This window comes from Melitaea cinxia, chromosome 27, assembly GCF_905220565.1.
Source record: "Melitaea cinxia chromosome 27, ilMelCinx1.1, whole genome shotgun sequence".
Classification (NCBI taxonomy): domain Eukaryota; kingdom Metazoa; phylum Arthropoda; class Insecta; order Lepidoptera; family Nymphalidae; genus Melitaea; species Melitaea cinxia.
In genome coordinates, this window is record NC_059420.1 from 3,937,356 (window position 1) to 3,949,583 (window position 12,228).

General features: G+C 35.9%; 1 protein-coding gene across 1 annotated transcript; it reads right to left on the reverse strand.

The window, feature by feature from the left end:
- Positions 1 to 3,977: 3,977 nt before the first annotated feature.
- LOC123667306 lies at positions 3,978 to 4,637 on the reverse strand. Its single transcript, XM_045601258.1, has one exon. The coding sequence runs from the start codon at positions 4,635 to 4,637 to the stop codon at positions 3,978 to 3,980; it is 660 nt and encodes a 219-aa protein (XP_045457214.1).
- Between the last annotated feature and the right edge of the window lie 7,591 nt (positions 4,638 to 12,228).

Below are 12,228 nucleotides of genomic sequence, written 5' to 3' on the forward strand. Positions count from 1 at the left end.
AAAGATATTTGACCATAATTTATTGACAGAATTGCATACCGATGCCTCTAGCAGAGCAATATCTGCTGTCCTCTTACAACATCATCCAAACTCAGGTTTGCACCCGTTGCACTACATGAGTCACATGACTAATGAAGCACAAAGCAAGTATTCTAGCTATGAATTGGAAGCACTAGCAATCATAGGTTTTTTTTTTTTTTAATGTCACTAGGTCGGCAAACAAGCGTACGGCTCACCTGATGGTAAGCGACTACCGCAGCCTATAGACACTTGCAACACCAGAAGCATCGCAAGCGCGTTGCCGACCCAATCCCCAATCCCCAATCCCCCAGGAGCTCTGGTCACCTTACTCACCAACAGGAACACAATACTGCTTGAAAACAGTATTATTTTGCTGTGATCTAAATGTGGTATTAAAAAATTTCGCCATTATTTGTATGGGAAACATTTCAAACTAGTAACCGATTGTAAAGCATTTCAGCAAACTTTAAGGAAGAAGGATCTAACACCAAAGGTGGCAAGTTGGGTGCTCATGCTAAGTGAGTATGACTTTGAAGTGGAACATAGAGCTGGGAAAAAGATGTCACATGTTGATGCACTAAGCAGAAGTCCCTATGTAGCTACAATAGTATCACTGCATGACCAGATCAAGCAAGCCCAAGAGCAAGATGACGGTTTGAAAGCGGTTAAGGAAATACTAAGAGACAAGCCATATAAAGATTATTCCCTGGAGGGCGACATACTGTATAAAGGACCTGAACGACTGTTGGTAATACCTAAACACTTTGAAAAGGAAATTATAAAAAGAGTTCATAGTAACGGGCATTTTTCAAAGAGAAAAATGAAAGAGATAATAGTGCGAGATTATTACATAAAAGATTTGGACAGGAAATTAGAAGATTTTGTAATAGCCTGCATACCATGTTTATTAGCAACACGTAAAGACGGCAAACAGGAAGGCTTCTTAAACCCAATTGAAAAGGAGAATGTCCCATTAGACACACTGCATGTGGATCATGTAGGTCCCCTCACAGAAACTAAGAAGCAATATAATTATATTCTGACGGTGATAGATGCTTTCACAAAGTTTGTGTGGCTGTATCCTACAAAGTCTACCTCGAGTGCTGAGACCTTAAATAAATTAAATCTGCATCAACAAACATTTGGAAACCCACGAAGAATAATTACTGACCGGGGCGTTCACCAGCCATGACTTTGAGGAGTATTGTAAAGAAGAGAATATTCAGCACATTAAAATCACTACAGGGATACCCAGGGGTAACGGACAGGTAGAGATAATCCACAGAGTTATTATCCCTATGCTGACCAAACTATGTATTTAAACTCCGGGAGTATGGTATAAGCATGTGAGTAGAGTACAAAGAGCACTCAATGGTTCATTCCAGCGCAGCATCAATACCACACCTTATGAACTGTTAATAGGAACAAAGATGAGAAGTAAGGAAGATATTGAGATCTTAACTCTGCTCCGGGAAGAGACTGCTAGACAATACCATGCTGACAGGGAAGATCTTCGACAAAAGGCCAAGGAACAAATAATTACTGTTCAGGAGGAGAACAGAAAGTATTTCAATAGTAAAAGAAAGCAAAGTCACACATACAATTTAGGAGATCTAGTTGCTATTAAAAGAACTCCATTTGGAGTGGGGCTAAAGCTGAGACCTAAGTATATAGGACCTTACAAAATTACCAAGGTTCATAACAATGACCGCTATGACATGGAAAAGGTCAATAGCGCGACAGAAGGTCCCAAACGCACTTCCAATGCTGCTGATCATATGAAGAAGTGGCCAGAGACCACTGTTTAGTAAAAAAAAAAAGAAAAAGTAAGTAAGTATTAGGTATATCAGACGCTTTAGAATGTAAGGTTTTGAAAGTATGAAAGTCTTATCTTATAGTATAATTAAGTCCTAGGTTGTACTTTTTGTGATGGTACTGATCTTATATATATACCGTTTATAGTATAAGTAATAAGTTTAAGTTGATAAAAGAAATAAACCAATTTAATGTAATGTTTCATTTAGGAGTTTATAAGAGTTCAGAGTTGTAACTAAATGCATAATAAGAATTATGTACAGAAAGTAAGCTAAGTTTTAATTGTATGTCTAATATTATTGTTTAAAAAAAATATTTAACTACTACTACTGATGTTATTATTTAGATACAATGTAGGCATATAATGTATAGTAACTTCTACAACAAATAATGTTACTAGCTAGACTGGTCAGAAGGACGTATGGTAGCATGTGGTAGTCTGAGGGCAGACGAGTGAGTAGGATGGCTGAATGTGGGAAACGGAACGTAAGGGTGAGTGAAAGAGAGAGAGAGAGTGTAAGTATGAGCGAGTGAGGTATGGAAAAAGGAAGTGGCGCCATACGGACTTGAGCGAGTGTTACGAGCGGTAGACAGACGGTGCGGTTAGCTTTTGTTTTAAATAAATTAATACAAGTATTTTTGTGTTTTACTCTGAGCCATCAATCCCACATAAATTAAATTATACCATATGTTAGTACCATATGTTAGAGAGGACGGTTCCGTACTTAACATATAAATTTATTTATTTTGGTAAGACGATGATATTTGTGTTGAGTTGATACAGTTTATTATCTCCACGTTTAATCGTATTGGACAATAATTATAATCAACCACATAATTTGAGTGTTTTTGTGTTTTACGAAAGGACATTTTTAGTTCATAGTTCACGACAGAAAGTTTTTAGGTTAGTTCAGTGTTTTTAGGTTAGTGGTTTTTTTTTTTTTTTGTATTTCTGTGTGTTGTGCAACCTTATTTGACAATATGGACAAATTAAACAACAGAAACAATCACAGAAAATGTGCCAAGTGTGGTAAAACGCGCGCTGAAGATATGTCAGTGACCTACCACAGGTTCCCAAAACCAGGAATTATAAATTCTTATGAAAATGTTACAAAGTGAGTATTCAGAAGAATGAATTTTATTTTGTTAATTAGCGGAATTCTAAGGGTTCTAGTAAGAAGCGTGTAGGAGGTTATAATGTAAGCAAATGTTAGAAATGTGAAATCGATCAAAACAGATTTAGGAGGCTTTCTTTTGAGTACTAGGTACTTGGGATCGAGGTCTTCATTATCGTTAAAAACAAGAACTCGATCTGTGGAATAATAATGGCTATCGACAAACGAATAGTTCGAAATGTATGACAGTTGTTTGTCTATCTTTTACTCTATTTACAGCTGCTGAACTGAGAGCATGTCATGTCTTAGCTGAAATATTTGTTTGTTATGATATGTTTATTTGTTTATCCACCCATACATTGGTTTTCTTTGTCTGATGTATCTTTGTTTTCTTTTTCAGGGCTCGTGCTTGGACCAAGTATTGTTGGCCAAATAAGGACTGGTCCTCTTTAGATTCTTTAAAGTCATTACATATTCAAAATAAAGTATTATGTGGAAGACACTTCAACTCCTCTCAATTCTATGATAGTGAAAGGCAAAAACTTAACAAATTTGCTGTTCCTGATTCTTCTGAAGTAGAAGAACTATTAAGGGCTAGAGAAATTAATGTTGAGCAGCTACAATGCTGTTTTTTTTTTACGAATTATCTAAACTCATTTAAGAGTGATCTACTGTAAAAGACAGTTTTATCATTGTTTGTTTTAAAGGGCTCTGTGTGTGTGTGTGTGTTTAATAAACTAAAAATAATGAACTAATGCGTGAATCATTTGCAACCCAGACATAACCCCGTTTCAAAGTGCTATACTCATAATCTTAATACAACTAAATTCCAAAATATTTATGTAGAATAACTAAAACTATATAAATATTTGTTGTTAATTTCAGGGTATAAGACAAACTAAAGAGTGTCTCAGCGCCGATTTTAAACTTAAAATATTTATAAAAAAAAAAAAAAACAAATTGTATTTGAAATATTTTAATTGCTGTAAATTATAATGTATTGTTGCGGATTTTAAGTACGGAATATTATACAACGTCAAGATGTCTTCCATCACGGCGAATGCACTCTTCAAAACGGACAAGCAAATTTGCAGAGACACGCCGTAGAACGTCAACTGATATGGCTCTCACTTCTGTCGTTATTTTAGCCTTCAGCTGCTCCAAACTCGAAAGGGGGGTATCATAAACTCTTCCTTTGAGATAACCCCATAAGAAAAAGTCAGATATATATGATGAAGTTAAGTCAGGAGATCTAGGTGGCCACAATATGTCTCCAAAGCGGCTGATGATTTTACCCGAAAACAACGCTTTTAGTGTACCCATGGAGACCCTAGCTGTGTGGGCTGTGGCTCCGTCTTGCTGAAACCACACACTTGACTTGTCAATACCCTCTTCTTGCAGTTGCGGTACAAAAAAAATATTAATCATATCAATATACCGCTCGCTCGTCACTGTAACCGTTGCACCTTGGTCATTCTCAAAGAAAAATGGCCCGATGATTTTCTTCGCCGATATTGCACACCATACAGTAACTTTGGGGCTGTGTAATGTTTTCTGATGTTTTTCTTTTGAATTGCTTGATGACCAGTAACGGCAATTTTGACCATTGACGTACCCTTCGAGGTGAAAATGTGACTCATCAGTAACATTGTTGATCCCATTTTCCTCTGAAAATTTCTCTAACATCTTCCGACACAAAATTTTACGCTTGTTGTAGTCTTCCGATTTGATTTTTTGAACTATTTGGATCTTGTAAGGATGTAATTTTAAGTCTAAGGCCAAAATTCGTTGAAGACTTGAACGGTGGAGGCTCAAAGAGGCAGCATGTTTTCTAACTGATCTTCGTGGATGCTCCGCGACCGCAGCGGCGACGCGGTCGATGTTTTCAATCGATCGCACAGGTCTATTTCGAGGGAAATAAATGATTCAGTAAGCATCCTGTCGCTCTAAACTTTTCTACCCACGACTTAATTAACTGAATACTCGGTGCGTCACTTAAACGACGGATTTCAAAGCGGTTACAAAACTTGCGCTGTGCTTCACTCAAAGAAAATTCATTGCAAAAGTACGACTCCACTGCGTACGCGCGGTGCACGCCAGACCACTGCGACATAGTGACTAACAAATCCACGCTCGTCTGCGATCGAACGCTACCCCTTCCCTCCCGCTAACCCCGCAGACTCCCGAGAAATTCGTGTTTAAAGTTTAAAATCGACGCTGAGACACCCTTTATTACAACAGGACAATCAATGACAAGAATACCATTGAAACAAATTGAAAATACAATGGAACCTTCTACATCAAGGCACAAAAGTTTTGTAGAAGTTCCAAGTACTTCCAGCAAGGAACGAGTAAGTATAATTTTCTATGTTATAGCAATTAGTTTTAGTCGTGACAATGACGATGCACTAAAGGGACTCAAAGTAAATCGTACACAACTAAAACCAAACTACTATATCTCTGAGCTCCACAGGGCCCAAATGGTGGAGGGTAAACAACCACACACATAATGAGGTTCTATAAAGAATTTTATTTTGTGCCGAATTGGTAGCTATGGTTATAAATGTATTTACAGTTTCAGTATGCACCAAGACTGGTATCTGCATCAAGAAGTGCCACTGAAGATAACGCTTTGCAATCTCATCTCACACCCAAGAAAAATCGTGGCATTTTACAAACACTGAATATTACAAAAATTAGTCAAATTACTACCAGAGAAGTTAAATTATACTATGTGTGCCAAAGAAGATTAAGGGAAATAATGAGACTTAGGAAACAATTAAAAAAAAAAAGAAGATGAATATAATTGAAAAAATTTCAGAGGATTAGAATATACAGAAGCTTTGCAATTTAAAAATTTCAAATGCATTTGTTGCATTACTGCAAAGTCAAATGAAAAATTGCCCTAGAAAGCCGAAAGGAAGAAGGTACACATTAGAGCAAAAACTAATGTCTTTAGTGATTTATAAAAAGTCACCAGCCTGTTACAGGCTACTAAGGCGACTGTTTGCATTGCCAGGCCAAAGTTGTCTTAATAAACTACTGAATTGTGTGCCCCTGACACAGGTATAAACAAACAGTTGTTTGAATCTTTAAAGAAAATGGCACAGAAGCAAATGGATGAAGATAATATTTCTTTATTGTTATTTGATGAAATGTCTATAAGGAAACATTTGCATTATAACTGTAAATTAGACTAGATACAGGGCTTCCAAGATCGTGGTAATCATGGCCGAAATAAGCAAATTGCGACAAAGACACTAGTATTTATGCTTACTGGATTGCGAAAAAAGTGGAAACAGCCTATCGCTTTCTATTTTTCACATGCTTTAATAGCTGATAGAATGACTGTGATTTTAAAAGAGGTAAATATTGTCTCCATAAAATGTTGCCTTGACGAAAGATTGAATTAGTTATGCTAATGTATCTTACAATTAATTTCAGATACTTATAGAATGCTTCAATTCAGGGATTAATGTTGTTGCTACTGTGTGTGATCTCTCGACAGTCAATATAAAAGTGCTCAGAAACCTGGGAGCAACAACTAAGGAACCATATTTTTCACATGCTGGACAGGAAATTGTGGCAATTTTAGATCCTCCACATTTGCTGAAATGTACTAGAAATCTTTTATTGAAATATGATGTTGAGTGCACAACTGATTTTCAGTGCAGTGACCAGATTATCAAAGGTAATAAAAACTTATTTTATTTTATGGGGCATATTTTATGACTAGCATATAAAGTTCCCAAAACAAGACTGTATTATTTTTAAGGAACTTTGCGGACTCTGTGTATCAAAAAAACTGGCCAAGTGCGACTCGGACTCGCACACGAAGGGTTCCGTACCATTATCTATAAAAACGGGAAAAAAATCACGTTTGTTATATGGGAGCCCCCTTAAATATTTATTTTATTCTGGTTTTTAGTATTTTGTTATAGCAGCAACAGAAATAGATCACCTGTGAAAATTTCAACTGTCTAGCTATCACGATTCATGAGATACAGCCTGGTGACCGATGGATAGACAGACAGATGGACAGCGAAGTCTTAGTAATGGGGTCCCGTTTTCACCCTTTGGGTGACCAACCATAAAAAAAGTGATTACTTATAGAAATTGTGTATTTATCTACACTGAATCGATCTTTATTATAAGTAGATCATGTGTCATTTGAATGTGTTTTTGTTTGTTTTAGGCATAATGAAATGGAGTCACTTTGAAAAATTTTTATAATCTGGACAAAAACAACCCAAACTTTGTTTATGCGCCTGCACTAACAGACCAACACATTCATCCCAACGTCAAGCAACAGATGAGAGTGAAACTTGCAGCACAAGTATTTAGCCACTCCGTTGCAGCTGGCAAAAGTGAGTTAGCCAATTCAATCTATATTATAAAAATAAAAATTTAGTTCTTACCAGTACATCACTTGAGAATGGCTGAACCATTTTGGGAATTTCTTTTTAAATGTACATATAATCCAAGTGAAAATTTAAATGAAACAAATATTGAAAAGTATAATAGTATAATACTCCTGTATTATGAATATTTTTATTAATAACTGTAATATACCGGGTGATTTTGAAAGCGTTTTGGAAACGAAAATTTTGAATTATTTATCAATAACAGAACCTATATATAACGTTAATTTAATAATATATGTATTTTTTTTTTCATCAAAGTCGATATTCATATCGTTTACAGATAAAAAGTGAGAACCAGTAGTAGCGCTACACGGTAGGTACATTCTAAAAATAGAAATACTATACGTTTTAATAGCGAGTCACAAAATCGTATTAGCCAATAAAAACAAAGCTACCGAGTTGCGCCGGAGTCGACCAATGACGACGTTGCTCACTTGTCCTTGTAATCGTCGGCGTCCCGCGTCCCTGGCTTTCAGTCGGTCAGTAATACCATAGCGGTACATGCGTAAACAAAGTCAAGGACGATTAAATTATTATTCGCCGGAGTTTGAAAATGTTCTTGAGTACTTCGAGCGCGATCCCTGGCGCAGGACAAGGATGGCAGCAAGAGAATTCGATGTTAGCCAAAACTTCGTATGGAAGATATTACGTACACAAGGATTACACCCGTATCATTTTCGTAAGGCTCACGTAATAAACAACGCACTGGAAAGAATCGCCTTTTGCCAGTGGTTGTTAAATAATACAAACGACAACATACTCTGGACGGACGAGTCACTGTTTACTCGAGTGGGACTATACAATGTGCACAATGAGCATTACTGGGCTCTAACTAACCCCCACTTGATACGAGAAAACCATCACCAGGTTTGTTTCAGTGTAAACGTGTAGGCCGGTATTATTAACGACCAACTAATAGGGCCTATTTTTATTGAAGGTCATCTAACCGGCAATTCGTACTTAGAGATGTTAAGGAGAGTAATATCTGAGTTAGTAGACGATGTACCTGGACAGTGAGTTTAGTGATAGGTGGATAGGTCGAGGAGGGCCTGTGTCTTGGCCACCTGGAAGTCCTGACTTAACGCCCCTGGATTTTTTCTTGTGATCGAAAATAAAAAGTTATACACGTCAGTCAATATGAAAGCTGTGATGATTTACGCATTGCGATAGTGGACGCTTTTGATAAAGTGAAAAGTGATCAAGACACATTAAGAAAATTAAAAGACAATTGTATTAAACGCGTACGTTTGTGTATTGAACGCAGCGGACTCCATTTTGAGCAGTTGCTTCGATACAGAGAAGTGTAAATAGTGTAAATAAACTGTTAATAGGTATGTAAGTTAATTATTCTGTAGAAAACTCCGATTTTTTAAATACGCCTGAAGTTTATACCTACAGTCCGTTTATAAATTGATTTGTTGTGAAAAGAACAATCGTGGTTAATAATCGAAAAGAAGTTTAAATAAAATAGGTATTTCTGACGGTCCTAAGCCCGTGTAAAGTATGAAGGACAAACGAGTCTATCTACGTAAGTACTCGCTAGCTCGCGCCTATAGGTATACTTTTATCAACCGAAACGCGCACGGACGTGTTTCATTCATATAAAATAATGAATGAATGATCAGTGCCTTACTACTTTCCAAGTCGATCGAATAAAAATGAATATTAAAATTGAAACTTTTTTTTAGTCAACATTACAATTGATTTATCCATTTTTATATATTGTACTATAGATGATTCCAAAGTAAAATATTTCGTTTCCAAAACGGTTATAAAATCACCGTGTATATGTATAAATAGTGATTTATATGTTTCTTAAGATGCTATTTCTTTGCAGATGAACTTCCAAATGAAGCACATGCAACTGCAAGTTTTGTCTCAAAATTTGACGAGCTGTTTGATGCTGTCAATGCAGATAGCCCTGACCTGCGTAGAGGAAAAAGGCATTCCACAAACTTGACTTCACGGAGTCCGCATATAGCCCTTTTCAATGAAATGAGAAGGTTTATTTCTACTATGAAATACCTGGGGAGCAAAATAATTCCCCCTTCTCAACAAGGATGGATACACACCTTAAATGCCATAGAAAGGTTGTGGAACAATTTACAGGCCAAAAACATTAAGAGCCTTTTCACGCGTCGCCTGAATCAAGTTCCGTTGGAAAACTGTTTCGGCTGCATCAGATTCCCACAGTTATGGGTGCAATTATAATCCCACAATAGAACAATTTGTGGCAGGGATAAAAACGGCTATTATAACCAATTTACGGCATACAGGGGATAAAAAAAATTGTGAAGATGATACTGCCATTTTAGAAAATAATCTTTCTACGTTTTTAACGGCAGATTTTCAACAACAGCAACATGCAGCTATTGAAAATCTGATTGCAGAAAATTCTGCTAATCTAGACCTGGAAGTCATTTTAACTGATGCAGTTGAAGCAGTGGAACAGGCGACGCCAGAAGCACAAGCTTGTGCATATGTGTGTGGCTTTATTTTTAAAAAACTAAGGAACAGTGACTGTGAAAATTGCCGAAAGGTATTTTTAACAGATGACCCTGAAGCCATACACCTGTTCACAAGTTTTAGAGAGTATAATACTTCTCAAAATACTTTAAACTATTTAAATAAGGATATTGTAATATGTGTCGAAAGTATTGCGACAATTATTAATAATTATCTTCAAGAAAATTTGTATTGTTTTGTAAATGATATAAAAAAACATAATGATACTTTTAGAATGCTTAGATTACAGTTGCTTAAATAAATGTGGGATTCATGCAGATGAAAACAAAAACTACATTAAAATAAGCACATTTTGTATTGTGATAAAGAGATATACAATAATAACAAACCGACAAATGGAGGAGGAAGAAAAAAATAAATCTTACAAAGAAAAATTCAAATATTAAGAAATAAATAATTGATAAAATATACTCTGGCTGTTTCATTGGCATTTAGCTAATACATTTCGGTTACCATTTACATGGTTTGTTAAGTAAATATTCTCTATGTGCGCAGCTTAGAGAATATTTACTTAGCAATCCAAACAATAATAAATTCAAGGCAAATTTGAATATTCCCGCCCGTATTTTTCATTGGTGCTAATTCACAGTGGCGCTAGTGTATGTAAGTGAATAAATCTATGGTTGCATTTTTTTACAATGAAGAAGTCGTTCTTCTCTCGGTAGAAAGTACTATATTCTTTGGTCTGTCGTCAAAATGTCATTATTATATTTTTGGTCAGACTTAATAAAAATATCGAAGATATAAGAGCGTTTCTTTTAACTGCGACTGAAATAAAATCAATTAGTTCAAATTGATTAAAATATAGCGCCGATTGTATTCATAACATCACGCAACCACATTTAGCGACCGTGGAGAAAGAAAAAGGTGAGTGATTGGAATTATTAATTATGGATACAAAATCGAAAGATCGCACGGCCAAGGGGCGACAATTCACACGCACGACCAACAATTTCGAAAGTCTCACAACAAATAAGAATATATATAAGAACGATATTATAGTGTCTTTTAAGCTTCTAAAGTCATGTTATGACACGTTAAAAGTACTTGACCAGGAGGTTAGAACATTTTTATTCCAAGAACCCGAAAGGGAAGACAGCCAAAATTTAATTGATAGAGAGTACGAGGATGCCGAAAAATATGAGGCGAAGTGGGCCTTATGCCAAACGATTTTCGAAACAATTATAAAGAACAATGGCAGTGAGGTACCTAGGCGAAAATAAGAAAAGCCACAAACTCCCAACGTTGAAGTTAACAAAATTTGACGGAAATATAAAAAATTGGCTAGGTTTTTTGGGTTGATTTAAAAAAATACATGAAAGCGTAGACAGACAATGTCGATAAGCTACAATACTTGACTCAAGCAATGCAAGCGGGAAGTTATGTAAAATCCTTTGTTAATAGTTTCCCGTTAACTTTCTCAAGTTATGATTTATGTATTTCAGACCTCAAATCAAGGTACGCTAAAGAGGATTTACTTATACAAGTATATGTACATAATTGAGCTTTTGTCAAATTTTAAACAAAAAATAATTTAATCAATTGTCAGATTTAGTCGATCAATTTAATGGTCAGTTGAGAGCACTTGAAGTCCTAGGAGTAACGAAAGATAAATATGCAGCGTTTCTGTTACCAATGGTGGAGCCGGCACTTCCAAGTGACACATTAATTATATGGGATATACCTATTGTTCAAATTTATTCAAAATATAGCGTCGATTGTATTCATAGCATCGCGCAACCACAACCACCGTGCCTCAGAGCATGTTTAGCTGTCGGTCCCGATTGCTATCATAAATACCCGATAGCGATCATTATGAGTAACAGATGTGTTCCCTACTATTAGTCTTGGGCTTAATCGGACGTTGTTAGGTGCTCACTCTATTCGTACAATTTGAAAAATGTACTACTATCCATTTCACATAGGATGGGTACGGTGACATTTGATATGTTCCAATACACGCTCACTATTTTCAACAAATCGGATAAATATACATTTTTAAAAATCACCAATTAGTTTCCAAAGCAAATACTAATGCTTGATTAGATTGAAATTGTATTTAAATATGCGTTTTTATATTTTAAACAAAATAAAAAAGGTACAGAAAAAATAACAACCTAAAATTACAGGCATGAAACGAAACGTTTGATGATAGGGATTGACACGTAGTAATCGGAAAAAACAAATAATCGTAACGGCCATCTTGTGAATCGCGTCAACTCACTGATTTGATATATCTCAATCAGTACGAGTGCGTCTGCCTTGTATGCTTTCCGTGTTTTCGTTTTGCCTGTTGTTATAGTTGTATTTGTTGCTGTTTTATTGTT